Source organism: Trichechus manatus, unplaced genomic scaffold, assembly GCF_000243295.1.
Source record: "Trichechus manatus latirostris isolate Lorelei unplaced genomic scaffold, TriManLat1.0 scaffold00013, whole genome shotgun sequence".
Lineage (NCBI taxonomy): Eukaryota > Metazoa > Chordata > Mammalia > Sirenia > Trichechidae > Trichechus > Trichechus manatus.
In genome coordinates this window covers 18,431,230-18,457,588 of record NW_004443949.1, presented here as the reverse complement: position 1 = coordinate 18,457,588, position 26,359 = coordinate 18,431,230, and the positions used below count along the sequence as shown (strand labels likewise).

The 26,359-nt window shown below is 37.5% G+C and overlaps 1 protein-coding gene across 1 annotated transcript in view; it reads left to right on the top strand.

Annotated features, from left to right (window-relative positions):
* The window catches only part of NDFIP2 (Nedd4 family interacting protein 2), an 82,874-nt gene that overhangs the window by 30,306 nt on the left and 26,209 nt on the right, over window positions 1-26,359 (top strand). The window contains exons 3-4 of the mRNA XM_012554153.2: window positions 18,620-18,785; window positions 21,879-22,012. Coding sequence (XP_012409607.2) covers window positions 18,620-18,785; window positions 21,879-22,012 — 300 coding nt within the window. The remainder of the gene's footprint in view (window positions 1-18,619; window positions 18,786-21,878; window positions 22,013-26,359) is intronic.

Sequence of the window (26,359 nt, the reverse complement as noted above, 5' to 3'; positions counted from 1 at the left end):
GCAGTATACCACAGTATTTGGTTTGATTCTTCAGTAGATGGGGATCAGGATAATCAGGGAGCTCCATCTGCTCTGCAGGTGTGACACTCAGGCTGCGGCCTGATTGAAATGTGAAGATGTAGTTGGTGAGCATTCCAGGTGTGATGATAATGGCTTAAGGTAGAAATTTGTTGGTTTAAGAAATAAGAAGAAAGCTATGTGGCTGCAGCAAGCTGGAGGTTGATGACTCTGATTGGTATGGGACAAAACATAGAAATAAATTATATGCTGAATTTGGTAGAAAAGTGGAACTCTCGTTTATAGCTCTAGTTTATAATTTTTGTTACATGAAAGCAGTGTGGATCAGCTGCATAATTTGTGAGGCCCAGTGCCAAATGAAAATGCAAGACTACATCCAGTGGTGGGGAAGTTAAATCCTTTCTACAGGCCTGTTCTGAAGCTGTGACAGGTGGATGAGCCCCAAGTGATTGCAACCTCCATGCTAGGATGTGGTTTTTACCTAAATCACGTTTGAACAAGAAGTCCCCTCTGAGTTGTCTGCTGAATGCGCCTTGGTGATGCCCCGAGTTGCCCTTCCTGTGGTCATGCCCAGACCTTTGGAGGGCAGTGGCAGAACACAGTCCACCCCCTGCCAGTGTGACCTGGCTGCCATCCTGTACAGAGGGTGCAGCAGTTGTGGGGTGAGGGTGGGGAGGTTGGATTGATCAGGGAGCTGAGAGTGGATATCTTCAAAACCCTTCCTGGGAAGGCAGACTGCTCCTAAGTTGAGGTTCCAAACACTCAACACATGCTCCATTGTCCCATTGGACTTCACAAACAAAACATAGATGCAAAGGCAAAATTATTAACAATTTCAAGATGTTGACCATAGAACATTAAGCTCCAAATATGGGGTCCTCCTGAGGCAAGGCCATGTGTGACTACATTAGTCACATGCTTATGACAATGGCCCTGAAAGCAGTCTTGCTGTGGGGGGATGGTAGTGGTGGTGGTGATGGGAGTGGTGTTGATGTAATAATCAGGGGCTGGCAGACTTTTTCTATAAATGGCCAGATAGTAAATATTTTAGGCTTTAGTCTCTGTCACAATGCAGAAGTATCCATACCCGATACAGTAACAAATGAGTGTGGTTGTGTTTCAATCAAACTTTATTTACAAAAGTAGGTGATGGGCTGGAATTGATCTGCTGGCCGTGGTTTACTTATCCCTGATTTAGATGATATAGAAGTGTACTTCAGGCAGGCCTGAAGCTTGGGCCTGTTGAAGGATGTTTCTGGGGAATTAATTTTCTATTTCACCCAGTCTCTAAATAAACTCTTGGGATCTCTGAGGTTGTTGTCTTTTTTTTTTACTTTTAACGTTTCCTTCCAGCTTAATATATATTACTTAGTCTCTGTTTATATGAACGATGTCCCCTAGAGTTCAGTAGTAATCTGTGAAGCTGCCAGGCTTAGTATCTTCATTAACTGTGGAGTTGTCAGTACTATTTTGATTTTCCTCGTTTGTTTTTAAATGGATTACTCAGCAACTACAGTGAAACCTGTGAGAGCCGGAACTCCACGGGACTGCCTTGTTTTTCTGGGTCTTGCAAGTTTTCCGCCTTTGACAGAGTGCAGTCTGACCACTTTTCTATTGCTCGTTTTAGTGGAAAATATTTGAGTTTGTTTTCTCTGACAGGTTTCCGCCTTACACAGGTTCTGGCGTTCACAGGTTTTACTGTATTTTCTTTTTATTCTTTCCTTAATATCTGACCTGTAATTTAAAATAATGGGTGGTTATCTGTGTATCGGTAACATGCTATTTTAGAATTTTATAGATAATTTTATATATATAGGCCTGACCTTAGTTTAAATAACTATGGAATACATTCTGTTGACATTTATTAAATGTAAGTTTATTGACAAGATCATTATACTTAAGGCTAACCTATTTCACATGTGATTATAATCATCTTATGTCTTTGTTTTCATGCCATGTTGCTCCCAAAAGTTTGATTGCTTAGCTGGAATTAAGGTGTGGGTAAAATTTTTTGTTAAAGACATGTCAAATGCAAGTTGGGAGATGCTGCAGTATACGATTTACTATCAGGTAATTTCAGGGTTTTGACTTGCTTGCTTTTAACATTTGTTCAAACATGAACGATTTAATGTTTTAAAAGTTTAGGAATGTGCTCTGGTTTAGCTTGTCTATGCTGTTTCTCCATAAATTATGTAAAGAAATTGTGCTCCTTGGACAGAGGCTTTGAGATTATGGAAATAAGCTGGAGTTTATTATGTAACCGAGATGATGCTACAAATGATCTTTTAATGTGACAGTTTTAACCTCTTTTACTAATTTTAGGATTCTTAGGGCATACAACCTGTTGAATGTTGGACTGAGGAAGTCCGATAGTGACAGTTTTTATAAAGCATTTATTCTTCTCACCTAAGTAGAGCTTTCATTTATATCAGAATGCCTTTTTACTTGATTTTTCTCTAAAGGGGAAGAGTCTTGAAGTAACACTTGAGATCCTTTTTAATTTGTTTGTAACCTTTAGAGAGCAACAGGGGTCCCTGTTTAATTCATCTTTCCACACTTCAGGCATATTTTGAACTATAATGCTTTTGTTCTCTTACCCTGCCCCCTCCAACAACCCCAAACCGCCCTTCTCTTGCTGTCTTCTGCACATATTTTCTTTTTTCTCTTCTCTCCCTCCTTCCTATAGGAGAAATTTCTGTTCTTTATTCAGATGTGTGTGTAGGTGTTGTTTTCTCCAGAAAATATTGCCTCGCTGTCTGTGATATGATTGATTTACATCTTCCATTTTATTATTTTTCTGTTTGTCCTCTCTTTCTCTTTTTATCTTTTCACCCTTTCCTGATTTCTTCTGGATCATTTTATTAAAAAAATTTTTTTTAGTGTCCCTTTTCAGTATTTCTGTTGCCTTTTTAGTTTATCCTCTTTGCATTATTTTTCTTAGGCTTTCATTTTAGGATTATTTTGGCCTCATTTGGCCTCTTTTTTTTTTTTTCTGAAAAACTTTGTGCAGTATTGGTGCTGTTATCTTTCTTCAATGTTTGTAGATTTCTTCAGTGAAATTGTCTGGGCCTAGAGTTTTCTTTTGAGGGGAAGGTATTTGATAATAATTCATGTTCCTTAATATATAATTCTATTGAGGTTTTTTTTTTTTGTTCCTTTGGGTCAGTTTTGATAAGTTGTATTTTTTAAAGAAATCTATTTAAGTTGTTGAATTTGTTGGCATAAAATTATTTATAATCTCTTACTATCATTTTAATGTCTGTAGGATCTGTAGTGACCACCCCTTCTTTATTCCTAATATTGGGGATTTGCTTTCTCTCTTTTTCTGCCATGGTTAGTCTAACTATGGTTTTGTTGATTTTTTGTTTTTGGTTAATTTTCTTTATTTTCTGTGTTCTATATCACTGACTGTTGCTCTTATTTACTATTTCTGTTGTGGTTTACTTTGCTTTTCTTTCTCTAGCTACTAATGGTGGAACCTTTGGTCATTGAGTTTTGACTTTTCTTGTTTGTAATATGAGCACTTAAAGCTATAAATTTCCTTCTAACCACTGCTTTAGCTATGTTCAACAAATTTTGATATGTTGTACCTTCATCATTCAGTTCAAAGTATGTTCTGATTTTTCTTATGATTTCTTCTTTGAACTGTACATTGTTTAGAAGTGTGTTTAATTTCTATTTTGGGAGGATTTTCCTATATATTTTTATTTCTAATTCTTTTATGGTCAGAGAACACTCTCAATATGATTTCATTCCTTTTAAATTTATTGAGACTTGTATTATGATTTAGCGTATCTATCTTGGTGAATATACTATATGCACTTGGATGTATATTGTTTAGTTGTTATCTACAGTGTTCTATAAATGTCACTTAGATCCGGTTGGTTGATAATATTGTTCTGATCTTTTATATCTGTACGGATTTTTTTTTGTGTGTTGCTTAGTTAATTCCTGAGTGAGGGTGTTAAAATTCCTGGTATGAGTGTGAAGTTGTCTGTATCCCTTTAATTATCTCAATTTTTTGCTTCATGTATTTTGAGGCTCTATTATTACATGTATTGCATTTCTATTTGTTATGTCTTCCTTATGTTGAACTGCCTCTTCTGCCGCAAAATGCTCCTCTTTGTCTCTGTTAGTACTCTTTGTCTTGAAAATGTGTTTTATTTGACAGTAATATAGCCATTCCTGCTTTCTTATTTTTTGCATGGCATATCTTTTTCTGTTTACTTTCAATTTAGCTGAATCCTTAGAGTGTCTTTTGTTGGCAGCATGTAGTTGGATATTACCTTTTTAGTCACTCTGATAGCGTCTGCCTTTTAATTGGAATGTTTGTATTTAATTATCGATATGGTTGATTTATATCTTCCATTTTGTTATTTGCTTTCTGTTTGTCCTCTTTTTTTCCCTTTCCCATTTTCTTTTGGATCATTTTATTTTCAAAGAATTCCTAGTGTTCCCTTTCAATATTTCTCTTGTCGTTTTAGTTATTCCTCTTTGTAATTTTTTTTTAGTGATTGCTCTAAGGTTACAATAAACAGTGAAAAAATATATATACACAAATTTATTTAAATATCATATATATTTATTTATTTAATGTTAGGAGTCTCTGGGTGGCGCAGACAGTAAATTGCTTGATCACTAGCCGAAAGGTTGGTGGTTCAAACCCACTCAGAGGCACCTCAGAAGAAGGCCTGGCAATCTGCTTCCAAGAGGTTTGAAAACCCTATGGAGTAGTTCTAAACTCTGCACACCTGGGGTTGCCATAAGTTGGAATCGACTTAACAGCAACTAACAATGACATATTTAACATTAATATTGTACCATTTCATGTAAAATAGAAACTTTGCAGTCATATAGGTTCCTTTATTCTCTACTTCCTGTCAACCTTAATGTTTTAGTTGTCGTACTTTACTTTAACATACACTGAAAACCCCAACAATGTAATTATTTTGTTTCAAATAGTAATTCAGACAGTCCCTGGATTACAAATGAGTTTTGATCCTAAGTCAGTCTTTAAGTAGAATTTGTACATGAATTCGGAACAGTTAGGTACGGTTTGTATCTAACATCAGTCAAGTGTCTGTCTTACTATATAGTAAGTAGTAATCATTAAAGAAACATTTCCAGATAACTAAAACATCTTTAACATAATAATACAGTAATAATGTTTGGATGTGTGTCGCAAAGTAGGGCGTTTGTTATTATGAACAGTTGTACCTTGAATTTTTAATATAATAGATTTAATAGGGGTTGTTTCATAACTACTTGGGTTGTACGTAAGTCAGACATTTATAGCCCAGGGACTGCCTGTACAGTAAAACCTGCGAAAGCTGGAACCTGTGTAAGGTGAAAACCTGTCAGAGAAGAAAAACTCAAATATTTTTCACTAATAAAGAGCAGTAGAAAAGTGGTCAGACTGTACTCAGTCAAAGGCAGAAAACTTGTGAGATCCGGAAAAACAAGGCAGTCCCATTGAGTTCCGACTCTCACAGATTTCACTGTCCATATTTTATAAAAACTTAAGAGGAAGAAAACTTTTATATTTACTGAGATATTTACCATTTCCCATGCTCAATTCATCCCTGAAAGTGTGTTTCCTTTATTATCAGTTTTTTTCAGTCTGAACGGAAACTCACTGTCACTGTGATAAACCATCATGGTTGAGGGAATGACAGTGTTTGGAAATGTAATTATTTTGTAAATTAAAAAGATTAGCCTTTAAATGTCTAAATTTTATCTTTTCAAATTCAAGTCTTTCTCAGTGATTACTAATTTCTACTAAGAAAATACCAAAAACAGTTTAGCCTTTTACTAGTGAATCGGAGTGATCATGGGAACTTGAGGGGCACAAGCAGTTTGTGATTGGCTGCTAACCTAAAGGTTGGCAGTTTGAACCCACTGAGTGGCTCCACAGAAGAAAGGCCTGGAGAACTGCTTCCATTAACATTACAGCCAAGACAACCCTATGGAGCAGTTCTACTCTGTAACACATGGGATCACCATGCATCGGTTTTCTTTAACTGTGCTTTTTTTTTGATAACTTTTACTGTCAGCTTGTTTATTTGGTAGAAAGATGAGTGAGGGCTATACAACTTCACAAATTTGTGGGCACTGTGACTTTGTTGCTTTTCTGTAAAATTAGTTATTGAATCAAAAAATAAATCAACCTCCTCTCAACAGCGTTTTGATACGCTTCAACTTGTCAGAGTCATTCAAATTGTTATTTATTGCTTCTGAAACATGGAGATAATGGGCTACAATTTTTATAGTCGGGTTAAAATGTTTTATGAATTGCAAAGGAGGATAAAGTTTATTTCAGAAATCTGTGTGAGTCATAAAATGATGGGACTGAAAACCTGTGCAAAAAGGGGGTAGTACTTTTTCCTCTTAGACAGGATTAGTTGAGAAAATGGATTCAGGGCCAGAGTACCTCTTGAAGGACAAGAAGAAGAGATGTTAGACCTCAGAACCTACTATACAGCTACGGTAGTCAAAACAGCCTGGTACTGGTACAGTGACAGGTACATTGACCAGTGGAACAGAATTGAGAACCCAGATGTAAATCCATCCACCTACGGTCACCTGATCTTCGACAAGGGCCCAAAGTCCATCAAATGGGGAAAAGACAGTCTTTTTAACAAATGGTGCTGGCAAAACTGGATAGCCATCTTCAAAAAAAATGAAACAGGACCCATACTTCACGCCATATACAAAAACTACTTCAAAATGGATCAAAGACCTAAATATAAAGTCAAAAACTATACAGTTCATAGAAGAAAAAACAGGACCAATGCTACAGGCCCTAATACACGGCATTAACAGGATACAAACCATAACCATCAACACACAAACCCCAAAAGATAAGCTAGATAACTGGGATCTTCTAAAAATCAAACACCTATGCTCTTCAAAAGACTTCACCAAAAGAGTAAAAAGGGAACCTACAGACTGGGAAAAAATTTTTGGACAGTATAAGTCAGACAAAGGTCTAATCTCCATAATCTACAAGAAAATCCAACACCTCTACAACAAAAAGATAATCCTTAAAAAATGGGCAAAGGAAATGAACAGACGCTTCGCCAGAGAAGACATTCAAGCGGCCAACAGACACATGAGGAAGTGCTCCTCGGGATCACTAGCCATTAGAGAAATGCAAATTAAAACCACAATGAGATACCATCTCACCCCGGGATTACTGGCACAAATCAAAAACACTGGAAATAACAAATGTTGGAGGGGCTGTGGGGAGATTGGAACTCTCATGCACTGCTGGTGGGAATGCAAATGATACACCCATTTTGGGAAATGATATGGCGCTTCCTTAGAAAGCTAGAAATAGACATACCATCCGATCCAGCAATCCCACTCCTAGGAATATATCTTAGAGAAATAAAGTTGTCACTCAAAGAGACATATGCACACCTATGTTCATGGCAGCATTGTTCACAATAGCAAAATGATGGAAACAACCTAGATGCCCATCAACAGATGAATGGATAAATAAACTATGGTACATATACACAATGGAGTACTATGCAGCAAGAAAGAACAACAATGAATCTGTGAAGCATCTCATAACATGGATGAAACTGGAGGACATTATGTTGAGTGAAATAAGTCAGTCGTAAAAGGACAAATATTGTATGAGCCCTCTATTGTAAAAACCCATGAAAAAGTTTACACACAAAAAGTAACAATCTTTGTTGGTTACCAGGGATGGGAAGGGTGTGGGGGAAATACTAAATAGGCAATAGATAAGTGGTATCTTGGGTGAAGGGTGAGATAGTACACAATACTAGGGAAACCAGCACAACTTGTATAAGGAAGGGTCATGGAAGCTCAATACACACATCCAAGCTCCCTGAGGGACTGAATTGCTGGACGGAGGGCTGTGGGGACCATGGTCTTGGGGAACATCTAGCTCAATTGGCATAACACAGTTTATAAAGACAATGTTCTACATTCTACCTTGGTGAGTAGCATCTGGGGTCTTAAAAGCCTGTGAGCAGCCATTTAAGATACTCCACTGGTCTCATCCCTTTGGGAGCAAGGGAGAATGAAGAGAACAGGATACAAGGAAAAGATTAGTCCAGAGGACTAATCGACCACAACTACCAAGGCCTCCACCGGACTGAGTCCAGTACAGCTAGATGGTGCCCGGCTACCACCACTGACTGCTCTGACCGGGATCACAACAGAGGGTTCTGGACAGAGCTGGAGAAGGATGTAGAACAAAATTCTAACACACACAAAAAAGACCGGATTTACTGGCCTAAAGGAGACTGGAGAAACCCCGAGAGTATGGCCCCAGACACCCTTTTAGATCAGTGGTGAAGTCACTTCTGAGCTTTACCGTTCAGCCGGGGATTGGACCGCCCCGTAAAACAAAAGTGGACTAATGAGGCACGGAAGTCCAGGGACAAGGGCTAGAAGGCAGAAGGGGACAGGAAGGCTGGTGATCGGGAACCCAAGGTTGAGTAAGGACAGTGTTGATGTGTTGTGAGGTTGTTAACCATTGTCATAGGGCAACGTGTACTGTTTAATGAGAAACTTTTCTGTAAACCTTCATCTAACATGAGAATAGCAGCAAATTGGAAGAGCGTAGTCAATGTCACTGAACTGCACGTAGAAATTTTTGAAATGGTGTATCTTTGGCTATGTATATTTTCACACACACACACAAAAAAACAAGGTCGAGAAGGGAAAGGGTTGACATGTCTTGGGGTTGTTAACCAATGTCATAAAACAATATGTGCACTACTGTTTAATGAGAAACTATTTGTTCTGTAAACCTTCACCTGAAGTACAATTAAAAAAAGAAGAGATGTTAGAAGTAATTTGTTACTAATGAAGGGTAAAAGACTGTAGTCCATGAATAATTTACTTAAAAATTGGATTCAAATCTATCCAAAAATGTATTATAAAATTTCTATTGCAACTGTAACAAATTACCACAACTTTAGTGGTTTAAAACAACAAATCTATTATCGTGTAATTCTGTGGGCCAAAAGCCCAACACCTTTCGATAGGCTAAGATCAAGGTATCTGTAGGGGTTTTTTCCTTTCTGGAGGCTCTATAGGAGACTCTGTAAGCACTGTGTAGACAGAATAATGCCTCCCCTCTGCCCCCAAAGTTGTCCATGCCCTAATCCCTGGAACCTGAGACTATGTTGGGTTTCATGGCAAAAGGGACTTTACAGGTATAATTAGGGTTAGGGACTTTGAGATGAGGAGATTATCAGGATTTTGCTGATGAGCTCAATGCAGTGCCGTGAGCCCTTAAAAGTGGAGAATTTTCCCTGCTTGCTCTGGAAGCAGGAGCTCTGGTAGCACAGTGGTTAAGTGCTTGGCTGCTAACTGAAAGTTTCCACCAGCTGCTCCACGGAAGAAAGATGTGGCAGTCTGCTTCTGTAAAGATGACAGCCTTGTAAACCCTGCGGGACAGTTTTACTCTGTTCCTATGAGTTGAAATTGACTTGATGGCAGCAGGTTTCTCTGGAAGCAGAGGAAAGATGAGGCTGAAGGGGAGGCCGTAGAGACTGGAAGCAGGAGATGGACTTGACCCATGGTTGTTGTCTTTGAAGTTAGAGGAAAGGTGCTATAACCAAGGAATGAGGGTAGCCTCAAGAAGCTAAGAACAACCCCTGGCTGACAGCCAGCAAAGAAACAGAGACCTCAGTGCCACAGCTGTATGGAACTGAATTCTGCCAGCAACCTGAATGAGTGGGGAAGCAGATTCGTCCTCAGCATTGAGAAAGGAACGCAGCAGCCTCCTGACCCTGTGATTCTGGCATTGTGAGATTTCCAAGCAGAGAATTAGCTCAGCCACACTGTGCCTTGACTTCTGACCTAGGGAACTATGAGATACAATAAATGAGGGGTGTTTGAATTCATTAAATTTGTGGTAATTTGTTACAGCAGCAGTAGGACACTAATATATGCATCATATTGCAGCACTTCATGACTGGTTCCACGCTCTCTTACCCTTTATTCTTTTGCTTCATTTTGTTTTACTAATTTATAAAATTTAGTTGTTACATGCATCTTTGTAAGTAGTCTTTATTTCTTCTTAGATGCAATTAAGCAAAGTCATAAATTAAACTGTATAATAACCTATGGATTTTTAGAGACTAGTGTTAAAAAATAATTTAATAAATGAATACTGAATGCTCTATGTAAATATGTTTTGTACCAAAATAAAGAATATTTTAAAAAAGCCCTCCAGAATGTTTCAGCCTAGCAAAACTTGTTCAGTAAGGGTCTTATTGGCATTCTTCATAAGATTGAAAGAATTATTCATCCCATGCTATTCTGTCAGACAGCTTCTTGAGTTACTCAACTAATATTTATTATTTGGGAATATGATATATGCTTAGATTCTTCATGTTGTAGCATGTTATACTTTCAATTTAAAGAATGTACATTTTGTTCAAGAAAGAGCTGTTTTTTAGTTGCTTTTAGAAGAGATTTTTATATTTATGTAGACATTAACCTTTAAAAGTTCAGCTCTGTAATAATTTAAAGAGCTCATAATTTTGTGCATGAGTACTCCGTCTTATTGTAGACCACTGTTTGGGGAAACAACATACTGGTGGTGGGTTTTTTTGAAAGCTACATCTGATAGCTGGGGAGGGTCTCTGCGCAGAAACTTTCTTATTTGATTTCCTGGTGATTATAGGCATGTTGGAGCCCTGGTAGCACGGTAGTTAAGCCTTTGGCTGCTAACCAAAAGGTCGGCAGTTCAAATCTACTAGCCGCTCTTTGGAAACCCATTCTACTGTGTCCTTTTGGGTTGCTATGAATTGGAATCGACTCGACGGCAACAAATTGGTATAGGCTTGTTAGGTTTTCAGAACTGAAAAGGGATAAGTTTGGAAAGAACACTATCAAAATCTGTCCTTCTTTAAAGAAATTGCTTTAGAATTAGACTCTGAATCATTAGAAAAGGAGCTTATTAATATTATTGTTGCTGTTAATTGAGCAATTGAAAGAGACTAGGCTAAGCTCTTTTTAAAAAATTATCAAAAGAATACATATATTTCAATTAAGAAGAATAAGATAATAGGTTTTATGCAAAAATAGTAAGACTTTATTATAAGGGTATGGTAGTTACTATGATTTTGGTGCAAAGATAGACTAGTACATCAGTAGGACAGAATAGAGTCCAGAAACAGACCACAGTGATTTATGAGAAAGGTGACATTGTAGTGCAGTGAGGAAAGGGTGGTTTTTTCCATAAATGGTGCTTAGGTCATTTTGCTGTCCATATGGAATTAATCTGGATCCGTACCTCACCTCATATCATACACAAAAATCAACTCTAGATATATAATAGATACGTATTAACCAGTATGGCTAAAATGAAAAAAAAGAAAAAAGATATAAGTAAAATAAATAAATTCCTGCATATTTATACAGTTGAATATGATATAGCAATGAGATAGAACAGATTACAGCTACACTCAACAATGTGGTTGAATCTTATAAAAAAATGTTTAGCAAAAGGAGTTAGACAAAAAAAATACATACTGATGGATCCCATTTATATAAAATAAAATACAAAAAACAGAAAACTACTCTATGGTGTTAGAAATTAGGATTACTTTGGGGGTGGTTACTTTGGGAATAGAGAGAGCAGGTGTGTGTACTCATATCTGCATTACAAATACTAATAAAGGTCATTTTGACGGGAGAGGGCGGTAGATTATTACCTGTGAATTTTTATTGGAAATATCTTGGAATAGAAGGAAACTGAAAATAGTGTAAAACTTGAGTTTGAATCTTGACTCTATCTCTAACTAGGTGTGGCAATTCAATTATTTAAAATTCGTTCCATCATTGATAAAAGGGATAATACCCACCTCAGAGGGTTGTTGTAGGGATTAGAACAGATTATTTAAAAATGCCCTTGTTTTGTTTTTAAACTAACATTTATTGGGCATTTACCGTGTCAGGCATTATTCTAAATATTTACAGGTATTAATTTATGTAATCCTTATAAAAGCCCTATGAGAAAAGAATCTCCACTTTATAGATGACAAAAATGAGGTTTAAACAGATCACAGAGTTACTGAGTGCTGGGAACTGGATTTGAATCTGGAAAATTTGATTCTGATGCATATGTGCTTAACTGTTAAGCTTCTTATTCTTAGCCCAATATATATGATTAAAGATAGGCTCAGAACTATTTGTGATAGTATTTTATTATTTTATTTATCTGTGCATACTATATTCCTGCACAGTGTTTTGCAGTAGCTTAGTTAAAAACAAAATGGCTATGTAATGAAATACTCTGAAATCTTCATCAGTGTTTTAGTTTGCTAATTAGAGGTTTTTATTTAAAGCGAAATTCAGTCTTTCAAAAAATAAAGTTAAAATTTTAGTTTACCAGTTTTTTTCCCCTCCAGAAATACTTGGTAAGTTCGTTTTATTATGTGTGCATTATTATGTGTGCTGAGATTGAGGTGGGCTTGCTCACAGTTGGCATTTGAGTACCAAAAAGAACCACCTACTCAGCTTCTCTACAGATAGCATTTTTGCTCTTGTTTCTTCAAAAGCAGAAGTTATAACATATTTTTATCTTGTTCATTTTTGCTCCTAGTGCAAATCATTGCACTAGAAATGGAATTCAAATGTGTAGGTTTTTACTAGAAAATTCCAGTCATGTCAAGTTTTGTTGAAAACTTTAGTATACCATGGTTTTGTATCCAGTTGTTGAGAAATGTGGCATTACAGTGATGTTGTAACTTGAGAATAAATATTATTTATAAAGAAATAAAAAATATGGTAGGGTAAATCAGTATAAGGGCACATGGTTGCTAACCGTGTGTGTGTGTGTGTGTGTGTGTGTGTGTGTGTTTGTTTGGCTTCTGATATTCTGCAGTTATTTAGATTATATAGATTTATCAGCCAGCTTTTGAGTTTTTTTGCCTTGGCATATAGCACTTTGATAGATCAGCCCTTTAACTTTTGCCTGTAGTGGAGTCTTGGCATTTGCTGTGCTTCCTGGATGAATCATTAACAACAGTATGTCTTAGTAATTAATATTATTGTATTTAGTTTTGCTGGAGGATTCTGTTCTCAGCTTCTCGGTGTATGCTGAGGGACGAATTTAACTTTCTCAAAAAAGTTGGTGTTTCCGGCCTGATTCTTACTGGACTTGACTCCCCGGTTTACCTGTGGTAGACTGTGCTTTTACTTCCCTTTATTACCCCTGCTGAAGCTGTATTTGGACTAGATTATGGCCCTGTCTCAGAGCTTCTACTTGTTAGAAGCCAGAAGTTTAAAGTGTTGATGGGATGAGATTTACACCTATTTCCTACACCCAACACAGTACCTGGAACATACTGGGCATGTTGGTTGAGTGACTGACTGGTGGCTGATTGACTGGCAGAATTAAAATGAATGAAGCACAGAAAGAAAAGGAGACTTAATAAAAGGTTAATAACACATTTAAGATTATCCAGCTAGTAGGTGGTAGATCTGTATCTTTAATTTAGATCTTAGGGCATCAGATCATGTTCCTTTTCAGTTTATTCATTTAGCAACTACCCGATCATCTAAAAGAAAATGAAATCAAAGAAGATTTTGTGCTAATTTTTTAAATGACAAGTGAATGCTTACCACAGTAACTCCAGCAATATTAGCCTGGGGTTAGTTGCCTATGTTGTTGCAAATAAAACTAACCCAAACCAATTAACACAGCAACTAGCTTCAATCCAGCCCATGTGTCAAAGGCAGATCCCCAGCTCTGGATTCAGTTTTAGCTAAAACACTTTAAAGCTGGCATAGAAAAATGAGTACCCCTACAAAAGAAACAGAATGAATAGTCAAAGGTAGGAGGAAAGCCAGAAGGTTATAGTTCTGTAAAATCTAAAAAAAAAAAAAATTGGAGGTATAGTCAACAATGTTGAATGAAAGTATTAAAGATTTTAGGTAGGATAAGGACTGAAAATAGGCTTTTGGATTTAGCAATTATAAAGTCATCGTTCTTAGGAAGAGATGTTTGAGTGAAAGCCAGATGGTAACGGATTGAAGAGGAAATGCAAAAAATGCCCATAGATAACTTTTTTTTTTCTTTTTTAGGATGTTTGTCTGTGGAGTAACTGGTGGGTTTGAACCCGCCACCGCCAACCTTTTAGTCAGCTAGTATGTTACTATAATCTATAAACATATTTTGCCAGTTTTCCTACATATGTCCTTTATAGAAAAAGAAAAAAAAATTGATCAGGATCTAATCCATGATTACACATCATACTTAGTTATCATGTCTCTTTAGTCTTTAAATTTGGTACAGTTTTTTTTTTTTTTTTTTTTTGGTCTTTTATGACCTTAATGTTGTGGAAAAGTACAGATGAATTAGTTTTTAGTGTATCCCTCAATTTAAGTTTACCTAATGTTTTCCCATGATTAGATTCAGGTTATTATTTTTCTTTTTTCCTTTATGGTCAGGAATAGCACAGGAGTGATAATTGTGTTGTTCTCACTACACTATAATATTGATTTTACCTGTTACTAATTATATTAACCTTTGTAACTTGGCAGAGGTGTTACCCGTTTTTCCGTTGTAGGGTTTTTCCCTTTAATTAATAAGTGTCTTGTGGGAATATACTTTGAGACTCCGTAATATCTAGTTTTGTTTTCATTATACTTTTTCCCTCATGTTTTAGAATTCATTGATCATTCTTGCCTTAACCAACCAACCAGTTGCTGTCGAGTTGATTCCAAATCTTGGTGACCCCATGTTTGTCAGAGTAGAACTATGCTCCATAGGGTAGCTGATTTTCAGAAGTATATAAACAGGCCTTTCTTCTGAGGCCCCTCTTGGTGGACTCGAACTTCCAATCTTCTGATTAGCAGCTGAGCGTTTAACTGTTTTCACCACCCAGGGATGCTCATTCTTGCTTTAAATAATCGTGATTATAGTGGTTGTCAAATGATGATTCCCTAATTCTGTCATTTCTTCTACATTTATTATTTATAATTCTATTGTAAGGAAGAGCTTTTTCCCAATTTATCGTATCTTTACACAAATAATGCACACCTTCTGTGTTTGTTTGTGAACCGCTCCCTCCAGCTGTCAGGTATTTTCCTCAGGACTGTATGCTAACTTTTTTTTTTTTTTACAGCAACAAGTAAAAAAAAAATCGGCATAGCGGCGCTTGTGAAAAGACTTCAGGGGGTAGGGGGAAGGAATGATTGTGTAAAAATATGGTACTTATTTATTCATTTATAGCAGTATGAATTCATGGATTCTTACTTGATTCAATGGGTTATAATTAATTAACTACCATTACTTACTTTGAGGCTCAGATCATCCCGGATTTGGCATGTGGGAACCTCTTCTCTCTGGCTCCTATGTCCTTTTGACTTGTCCCTATCATTTTTTTGGGTCACTTTTTACCATACACCATTTAGATAATGTGGAAATATCTGATTTCTAGAGTTTAGTCTGGATTGAGATACCGTATATTTATCATTTTGCCGTATTTCAAATCTTGAACATTTTTCTATTTTTAGGAAAAAAGAGCGCTAAAACCTTACATAAATAAAAATCCCTCCATTATTATTTAACTCCAGTTACACTGAATATACCCTTCTACAAGTTCTTTTCACTTTATATGTCCTGAGCAGACAATAGCAGTTTTAAAATAAAACAAAAAACCTTATTTGTTTAACAGACAACTTTGTTGTATCTCGATAAAAATACCTGATGACCCTTGGTTTTAAACAGTTGTTTTCTCCAACTTGTTCAGGTGATAGAATACGTGGAGCTCATGAAATATGAAATGCTTATATATTCTGTCATACTAACGGGAAATGTTTTTCTTAGCTGAAAATATGCTTGTATTGTGAAATATAAAACTACAATAAACTTCAGTGTACTTTCAAAACAAGAAGCTGAAAATTACACACGATTTGCCAACTCATAGTTTTTTCATTAACATTTATTTGCTGCTTATACATTTGCTTACCAATTTTTCGTATTTTTGCTTTGTCGTATGCTAGTCCCACTAGCAGAAAACTATCCAGAGTCAGTAAAGGTTTAATGGGAAAAATATTTGGAAAGAAAACTTAAAATTGAGAAAATTCTATTAATTTGCTTAATGGTGTATATGAGGTAGACTGCTGTGACTCAATGAGGCAGACTTCTGTGATTGAATTTTATTAGTAGAAAATCTAGCGTCATTTGCCGAACAGCAGTGTTTTGTGGGAACTTATCTTGAGCTATTGGCTTAGAATACGTGGGGTACCTGCAGAGGTCTCTTGGCACCTGCTATTACCAAATTCTTAGGAGCATAGATAAGGTGGCTCACTTTTTTTCGGGTAGTTCACTTTCGTCTTGGATTACTTGATGTGTAGTTTGACTCTTCAGTTAATTTTATTGCAGCCTTAATCTGTTTTTTTCTTAAATTAAGTGTTAAATATGGTATCACAGAATGATAGGTTTTTATTAGAGTCATAGTATTTTAGAGTTAGCAGGCACTTTTGTCATCTACTCTAATATCCTACTGTCTTCGTTATCTAGCTCTGCTATAACAGAAATACCACAGGTGGATGGCTTTAGCAAAGAGAAATTTATTCTCTCACAGTCCAGAAGGCTAGAAGTCCCAATTCAGGGTGCCAGCTCCTGGAGAAAGCTTTCTTTCTCTGTTAGTTCTAGGGGAAGGCCCTTTTCATCAATCTTCCCCTTGTCTAGGAGCTTCTCAGTGCAGGGACCCCGGGTCCAAAGGAGGCACTCCACTCCTCGTGCTTCTTTCTTGGTGGTATGAGGTCCCTCTCTCTCTGCTCACTTCTCTCTCCTTTTATCTCCTGTAAGATAAAAGGTGATGCAGGCCACCCCAGGGAAACTCCCGTTACATCAGATCAGGGCTGTGACCTGAATAAGGGTGTTGCATCCCACCCTAGTTTTCTTTAGCATAACCCAATCTTGCCTCATTAACCACAGGCAGAGATTAGGGTTTACAACACATAGGAAAATTATATCAGATCACAAAATGGAGGACAACCGTACAATACTGGGAATCATGGCTTAGCCAAGTTGACATATTTCGGGGGGGACACAATTCAATCCATGATGCCTGCTAAGGACAAGAATTACATTGTGTGTGTCATATGTAGGTTGACTATATTATTTATCATACAAATTGGAGAAATTTTGAGAATGGAAGGGGTGGGAAAAAAGTGCTGAACCGGATGGGACTCTGGAACAAAAGTGAGACTATCCTGGGAGAGACGGGTGTATGGTCACCCTAGTTATAAACAGCTTTGCCAGATAATCATCCAAACTCTTTCGGAAAGTATCCATTGCCTCACAAAAAGCTAGTGCTGTGGGTGGCTCTGATGATTAAGAAATTGTTTTATTGAGCTAAAATTTATCTTCTGTAACTGCTAATTCTTACTCCTGGTTCTACCCTCTGGTACTAAAGATAGCCAGAATATGGCGCTATATAAAATATATCTGCTCTTCAGATACTTTTTCTTTTAAACAAGTTTAAAAGTGCTTTATTTATTTATTTTTTTTCTTTAGAAAAATCTTACAGTTCTCTCCCTGTAGCTCTGTGGTATGCCCAAATTAGAGCAAAAAAATATAACACAGCGTAACACAATGACCATTCTGATGGCTAAGCCGCCAAGCTTTGGTGGCTAAACAACACTTTAAAGCATATCCATATATATTCATCTTGATACTTTTAGAAAACGTTCAGTGAGGCCTCTGGCTTCTCAAAACAAAGGCTTTCAGTTATCACAGTAATATGTTATTAACTTAAGATGAAATAAAAGGCTATAGGAGACATGCCAGTTAAAGTAAAAGAAACAGAATAGTGTATATGTGGAAAGGCTAGGCTTCCATTTAGAGGTAATCCTAATGCTTACAGTTTTGTTGTCAGAAGCACTCAGTCCACATCTATAAAGACACACCTTCAGATACTTTTAAAACAACTCTCTTGTCATCTTTTTTTCTGCAGGCTAATAATCCTGGTTCAGTATACATGCATCCTTTTATCCCCCTTGTAACTATACTAAAGACATATTTTATTTTTCATGTGCTGCTATACATTGCCCAAGGAGCTCTGGTGGTGCAGTGGTTAAAGCGCTCAGCTGCTAACCAAAAGGTTGGCAGTTCTAACCCACCAGCTGCTCCACGGGAGACAGATATGGCAGTCTGCTTCTGTAAGTTTTACAGCCTTGGAAACCCTATGATGCAGTTCTACTCTGTCCTTACAGGGTCGCTGTGAGTCAGAACTGACTTAATGGCAATGGGTTTGGTTTTGGTATATATTGCTCACATTTTTTCAGGAGGCTGGTAAGTAGGAAAAGCTGGGGTGATAACTTTTGAGGTGATGTGTGGGTAGATTCATTACTGTATACAAGTAGGTCTCTTCTCCCCCTTTTTTTGGTTTTTAAGGTAATTGTTAAGAATGTAAAATAGAAGCATTGGACAGCACATTTAAAGAAAATTTTGCTCATCTTTTTAAATGCTATTTTACTTTGTTTTTGGCTAAACTATGATCTTTGTCTGCAAGAATTCTTAAAAATTAGGTTAAAAATTTAAAAAGTAATCAGAATTACATTAATTTTTCCCCTTTTGTTCTTCTAGCTTCACAATGAAGAGGATAATTCAGAATCATCTGCTACAGAGCAACCGTCAACTTCAAACGCAACACCACAGATTGTCCAGACTGCTCCTTCAACACCAGTACTTGAGACCAACTCTTCCCCTCCACCTTACAGTAGTATTACTGTGGAAGTACCTACAACTTCAGGTATTTTTGTTTTTAATATGAAACAAGTAGTAGTGTTTTTAAGAGTTCAGTTTTTAACCAGTATTGCTCTGTATTAATATCAAGTCTTCTAATGGGCTTCTTTGATTTTATGATTTTTTTAAAAAGATTTCCCAAGGATAGTTTATAAAATATTTACTTCATATGTTATTTATTTCATATTATTGTTTTTTAAAAGTTAATTTAAAAGTATAGCTATTTAAACTTTCTTTTGTTTATTAAAATTTATTCCAGATGGACTAGCATATAACTACTTTTGGAAGATAGATACATATACACAAACACATTTACATGCACACGTACATATGTGTGTATACACACGTTTATCCATACACATACACACATGGAGACACACACATATAGATGTGTGTTGTATGTGTACCTACTTATAAAATAAGGTGTTATTGATGATAAATGTGATTGCTAATGTGGTAACTATAGTGTGATAATTATGTGTCAATGAAGGTGAAGGGTGTACATAATGTTATCTCATACACATGTTAATAATTCTTGGATACATCTTAGTTGCTACTGTTCATCTTATTCTTTTTCAGGCTGTCCTAAAAAACTAGCTTCATCTCTTTCTTTGGCCACAATTCTATATTTTCCCAACAATGCTAAGTTAGTTATTGTATAATATTTCAAATATTATCTTTATACTATTATGATAACTTCTCTAAGTATTTTATGTATTTATATGTTCATTATGAGAAGCTTATTTTAAAATTAGTTACTGAAAATCGTTTTAACATAAACCCTTCATAGAGTATTTCATCTTCCTATTTCTTATTCTATAATTAATGTCATTTCTCTCAAAACTCATGCCAACTTTTTCGGTTACTGTTGTTGCAAGACCAGATTTTATCTAGACTATTTGGGACTAAATTCATTTTTTTTTTCACTTACTTTTTTTAATGTACTTCCTGAAAATCATCTCCATGAAGGTTTTCTCACTAATTGAATAAATGTGAACTTCTTTTTTGTGTTTATTTGATTAGTGTGATTGACTTATATAATTTTGCTTGTAGTACATATGTTAGAAATTTGTAATGCATTTTCTTTTAACAAGCAGTCTGTACTTAACTATTATATTTCTTGAGATTGTATTTCAAAAATAGTTTAAAAATTTAGGAAGAAGAAATACTTCATAAAAACAAAATTTAAAGAACTAGGTAGATAAAGGAAAATGGGAAGAGAAAAGGATTAAAGGGGGACTCTTTTACCATATAGCACTTATACTTAAGTAAAGACTAACTAACTAACTAACTAAGTAAATACTAACTAAATTTGCTTAGGAATTTTGGGCAGTTACTGAAACTGACATATAGATCAAGGAAATGAAAAGTGAAGTAAATATTAGGTTTTGCTTTTAACCTAGTAAGTAGAGAATTATGGCTTATCTCTGTTGTATCAAACTTGGGAAAAATGTTACACTGAAAATTGAAAAAAATCGTGCCTTAAGTGTTATCAGAGCATAGTTTTTGGAGTCAAAAATTCCCTGGCTTCTGACTTTTAGTGGTTGTGTAATACTGGGCAAGTCACTTAACCTTTCTGAGCCTCAGAATTGCTAAGATTAATGTATATAGAAGTACTTTATGAAATGTTTTTTTAAAAAAAAAAACAAAAAAACCAAACCTGTTGCCGTTGAGTTGATTTCGACTCATAGTGACCTTGTAGAACAGAGTAGAACTTCCACATACGGTTTCCAAGGAGTGCCTGGTGAATTCAAACTGCTGACCTTTTGGTTAGCAGGTGTAGCTCTTAACCACTACACCACCAGGATTTCCATGAAATGTTTAGTACTGTGTAAATGTTTATTGTTATTCCTGATTTTTCTATTCCTACTTTTTTGGCTGTCAGATAATGGACGAGTAAATTCTGAGTCTCTATTTCTTCATCTTTAACATGCTGATAAAAAGATATATCAAAAAAGAGTAGCTGCTGAGCCTGTTTATGTACAGCCAAACACCTCATGGGATTTTTTTCCCTTGGTTTGGAGGTTTAGGGTCATGGTTTCCTGGGATATCCCAGTTAACTGGCCTAATGTCGTGTTTAGTACTTCTGTTCTACCTCCTAATTCCTTACGTAGTGCGTGGGATCTTAAAACCTTGCAAGTGGCCATCCAAAGCACAGCAATTGGCCTCTTTGCCTGGATCAACAGAGGAGGAGGATGTGGAATGTGTGGCTGATTGCCTTCATGAACAGCTGCCTTCTTCACCATGAGACCAGAAAAACTGGATGGTACCTGGTTACTATTACTGAATATTTGGATCAGAGATTCTGTAGACGAATCCTGATCAAAAGGGGGAAAATGGAGAACAGAATTTAAAATTCTCATGAACTCTAGATTTTCTGGAGCGATGGGGGCTGGGTGAACCCCTGAGACTGTTGCCCTGAGATAATCTTTAAAACTTAAACCAAAAATATCCCCTGAAGTTTTCTTAAAACCAAACAATAGTTTAGCTTAACTAGTAAAACATGTCTGCCTTGAGCATTATGCTCTTTTAAGAACTATCTATATGGGATCAAAGTGACAACAGCAACTTGAAAGGCTAGATAGGAACCTTAGGGGCAGTGAGTTTATGTTAATGAGGGAGGAACAACTTGGAAAAGGAGGGTAAGAATGATTTCATAACTTGAATGTAATCAGTGTCAGAATTGTACATGTAGACATGGCTGAAGTGGTGTATGTTTTGCTGTGTATATTCTCAACTACCACATCAAAATAAAATTAAAAATAAAAAAGATATATACCTGTGGCTAGCATAATAATAGGCAAATATAAGGTGCTCATATTTTGTATTTTTTTTTATCTTGTCTGAAACTCCTTTTCAAAATTTCGTTCTGGAGGTTCTTGTTTCGTGTATCAGCCTTTAAAGGATATTTGTAAGACCCTTCCCTGTATAATAGTAAGACTAAAATACCATAGGATTAGAATAGTAATTTATATGCTGTATACCTTATAACATACAGGACTGCAATAGCAGTAGTAGTCTTTTGTAAATTATTAGCTTATGGTTATAAGGCTATGTACAAGCAACATCAGATGTTTTAATGGTTATTTTTTTTCCCCAGATACAGAAGCTTACAGTGAGTTTTATCCCGTGCCACCTCCCTACAGTGTTGCTACCTCTCTTCCTACATACGATGAAGCTGAGAAGGCTAAAGCTGCTGCAATGGCAGCTGCAGCAGCAGAAACATCTCAAACAGTAAGAAAATTTAGCTCCTTTTGAGAGTGATTATTTTTATCAATTAATATAGCTACATTTAGTAATGAGAAACCCTAGTGGTGTAGTGGTTAAGTGCTTGGCTGCTGACTAAAAATTCAGCAGTTCGAACCCATCAGCTGCTCTGTGGAAGAAAGTTGGGGCAGTCTGCTTCTGTAATGATTTACAATCTTGGAAACCCTATGGAGCAGTTCTACTCTGTCTTATAGGGTCTCTGTGAGTCAGAATTTGACGGCAATGGGTAACATTTAGTAATATAAAAAGTAGTTCTCTGTGTATAAAAGTGTGTGTGTATAGATTTTTTTTTAGTATTTTCTTCACTAGTACTTAATTTTGGTAGTATTTTCTTCACTAAATTTTTTAGTATTTTTTTCATGACTATTTAATGTATGTACTCAGTTTTGGTGAGATCAGCACTCTCGTGGTTAAACTCCCCTTCTCCATTCCTTGACCTCCTCATTTCTGTTGATCTTCACCTCTGCCTCATTTCAGGTTTTGGGCATCCTAGACTTTATTTTTACCACTTCCTAAATTTTGATTTCAGGTATTTCACTCTGGCCATCACCTCCTATCCTTGTAACTCACTCACTAGTTAACCCCTCCTTAACATTTCTCCTTGTTCTGGACCTCAAGTCCACTGTCCGTTTTCATTTTCCTCCTTATATAGTTGAGATTCCATGGTCCATCACTACAATCATAAATCGTCTTATTTTTCTATTCGTGTTTTATATATACCATAAGCAATGTAGTGACTCTGAATGAACCCAGGTAGGCTAAAAAGCACAGAATAGTAAAGTAATGCTAAGTTGCAAGGCCTTGAAATTATTTTTGTCAGTTCTTTTTTTTTTAACATATCCTGCCCTGGAAGTTTAGAGTGATGGTGAAGGATTCCACCTGCCATTTCTCCCTTATTTTCTTGTCTTAGTAATGAAGTCAATGATATATATGTATTTTATTTTCATTCTGGTAAAAAGAGTGTCTATCTTAGCAGTGGAAGTAGCCCTGGTGGGCACAACAATTAAGCGTTTGGCTGCTAACTGAAAGATTGGCAGTTCGAACCCACCCGGTGGCATCATGGGAGAAAGACCTGATGATCTGGTCCTATAAAGATAATACAGTCTAAAAAACCCTACGAAGCAGTTCTCTGTCACATGGAGTCATTATGAGTCAAAATCGGCTCAACAGCACCTAACAACAGCATGTCACCAGTGGAGAGTCAACGAGAAATGTGTATGCTATTCTGCAGTCAGGTAAAAGGGGGAAATTGTTTAAAAACAGCTTGGGAGCTGTATCTGACCTCCTCCAACCCCACAAGGGGGAAGGAGAACCAAGATCAACAGCCCAAGGCTGGATTCTGTGAGATGGGGGTCAGACATGCCTCTTCTCTCTGCCATCTTTACCAATTCTGACACCAGCCGGGTTGGTGTTCGATAATTCATTGCAATGGCCACAGACCTCACAGACCATACTCACAATTATGGGGTTTATTAGGGAAGATTAATAGTTACAGTTCAGGCTCAGGAACACCCAAGATACAGTTCTTGCATCAGGATAGCCTCTTCCCAGCCATACTCGCAGGCATGCATCTCCTTGGCCCTAAGTCTCTGCCAGAGGCACTCAGCTTCCTCTCTCCATGGGCCAGGAAGCCCGCCATGCTGTCTCCTGCTGCTGGGGCTCTGCTGCTGGTTTTTCCTTCGTTGGTGGTGGGTTTCTGTCTCTGCTCTGGAATTGGCTCTTTTAAGGCAAAACTGACCAGTCCCGTTGGTAGGCCACAGTTACCCTATCACACAATCACCTGGGTGGGAGTTACAAGCCCATAGCTAGAAAGGCCACACACAAAAGTAATTAATCGCACCCTAGGCCACCCCCTGGCTTTTCTAGCCATGGTTGTTTCATATTTGGAGGATAACTTCCCCCTCCCAGTCATTTTACCAGTCCAAAACAGTCATTAACAATTAGTCAGCAGGGCAAAGAGTCCACAGGGTGAGGTTACTCTGGTACCAGCCATTCAGGTCTGCTGCAGGTTTCCATCTGATCATCTCTTGTCTTCACCCTTTCTGACCTCTGACAAAATTCATCTGAGAGAAGATTATTCCCTTGCTTTGAGTCTCAAGAGGTATCAGCATAACAAAACTTATAGGGGACTTTCGGTTTGGCCACTGTACTCTAATCCAACAGTGCCTCCCCCTTAGTCCACTGTTTTATACTTACAGCTTCTACAATTAGTTTTTACAGTTACAGTAATGCTGTTAACAGTTAGCACTCACAACTGATTCATATAATTCTATCAACATCTTCCCTCCCTCTCTTCCCTAGACCGATCAGGAAAAGAGGAATCTATACAGTGAGGATCCTCCCTGGTCCCCCTCGTTTAATGTAAGCACACTCAGAAAGCGTGTAAGCCAGCCACTTGGTGCCTTTATCTCCTCCTGTTTTAGATAGCCAAAGTTTAAATTGCCCATCCTGTCAAACCACTCTGAGGAGACAAACATGTTCTTTGGTCTTGAAGAATCTTCTGTTCCTGTTGGGACTTTTGAGCATCTGTATCCATAAGCAAAGTCCAGTCCAGAGCAAACCATCAGATTGCAGCCGTCTACACCAGCTCACAGTGTCAAACATCTTTCTCTTCATTCGATAGGGGTCTGGTCAGCTCATCCCCAGCCATCCAAGTTAGGTCACATGGGTAGCAGCCTTAGGCTCGAGCGTTCACACACACACTTCAGACAGCCCCTACACACACTCTCATCCCTAGCCACCTTGGGCTAGGTCAGTGGGTTCCACCCGTAAATTTAGGAGTCCACATACAACTTCCTTTACTTCTGGCCAGCCAGCCCTTCCTCTCTCTGTCATCTCTAGCCCCCATGGGCTAGGTCAGCGGGTGCCAGTGGAACATGTCCAAACTCAGCCCTTTTCTTCATTGCTCTGCTTTCCCACTTCGACTCATTGAGTGAACCCAGGTGGTCACCACAAGCAAGCAGACCAAGCTATCTACTCCCTGGCTCCGTTTAACTTCCAGTCCTGGAAGAGGGTTCCTTCCCAGGGCAGTGACTTTTCCTGCCTTGATGTGTCCAAAAGGAAACAGCTTGCTCAAAATTCAGAAAGCAAAAACAGCCACTTTTTTTTCTGTAAGTTCTTCCTTCAAATGCAAGTCTTCTGTTCTCTCTGCAGTTCTGGGTGGTTCTGCATGTCTTTCCAAATGCAAATCTTCTGTTCCCTCTGCAGTTCTGGGTGGTTCTGCATGTCTTTCCAAATGCAAATCTGGGTGGGGCTTAGTCCACCACGCTCTCTCCTGCTGTTGGTCTCTCCTTCCTTGGTGGTGGGCTCCTCTTTTTCCTCTTGAATTGGCTCTTTTAAGGCAAAACTGACCTATCCCCTTGGTAAGCCACAATTACCCTGTCACACAGTCACCTGGGTGGGAGTTACAAGCCCATGGCTAGAAAGGCCACACACAAAAGTAATTAATCGCACTGCAGGCTGTAAGCAGGGTTAGAGCTTGCTGTCTTTTTTCTGGGTTCAGACTTTGGAGATGTTATTGTAGATCCCTGGATTCATCCCATTTTATTCACGAAAAAGACACAAAAAATTCTCTGCTCACAGAACAGGTAGAATTAGGTGAGGAGCTAAGGGAGGGAGGTGTGTTTCCATGTATCGCATTTTCCCTTGCCACTATTTGGCCAGAGGCCAGTGACTAGATAGATCATCTGGTAACCGAGAATTTTTCCTGGCTGAGTCTCTTCCATCACCACGAGCTTTTTTGTTCCCGTTTCCTCCCCCACCCGCAACTCACAAACACACACACTGACAAACACACACACAAACAGTAAAAGCTCAACATAAGTAACTTTGTGCACAGTTATGGGGTTGGATGGAGACAGTAAACCTCAAACTTATTTTTATGCCTTTTTCATCTCAGAGAGTTAAGTGTCCGGTAAGAAAATGGCATAAATATAGCTTAGTCAATAAGGATTTTTTATGTTGGGAAAGGAGAATCATAGAGAGGGGTGATCTGTACAGTATGTAGTTGCTATTAAAGTCAACCCTAGGTTGCTTAGCACATATATTTGTATGTGCAGTTGTATACATGAATGTGCTGCTTGAAGTAGGATACTAACTCCTTTCCTCAGAGTGTGTCTTCCTGGAGACTTTGGAAACGGTAAAGGTTTTTAAAGAATGTATGCTGTGGACCTTGGATCCTCTACTGCCCTAACTTCCATACAATAGGATAGAACTCTAAAGAAAAAGTAGGAGTATTAAATCTTGCTATGGTGGTTCAGTGGTAGAATTCTCATCTTCTATGCAGGAAACTTGGGTTTGCTTTCTGTCCAGTGC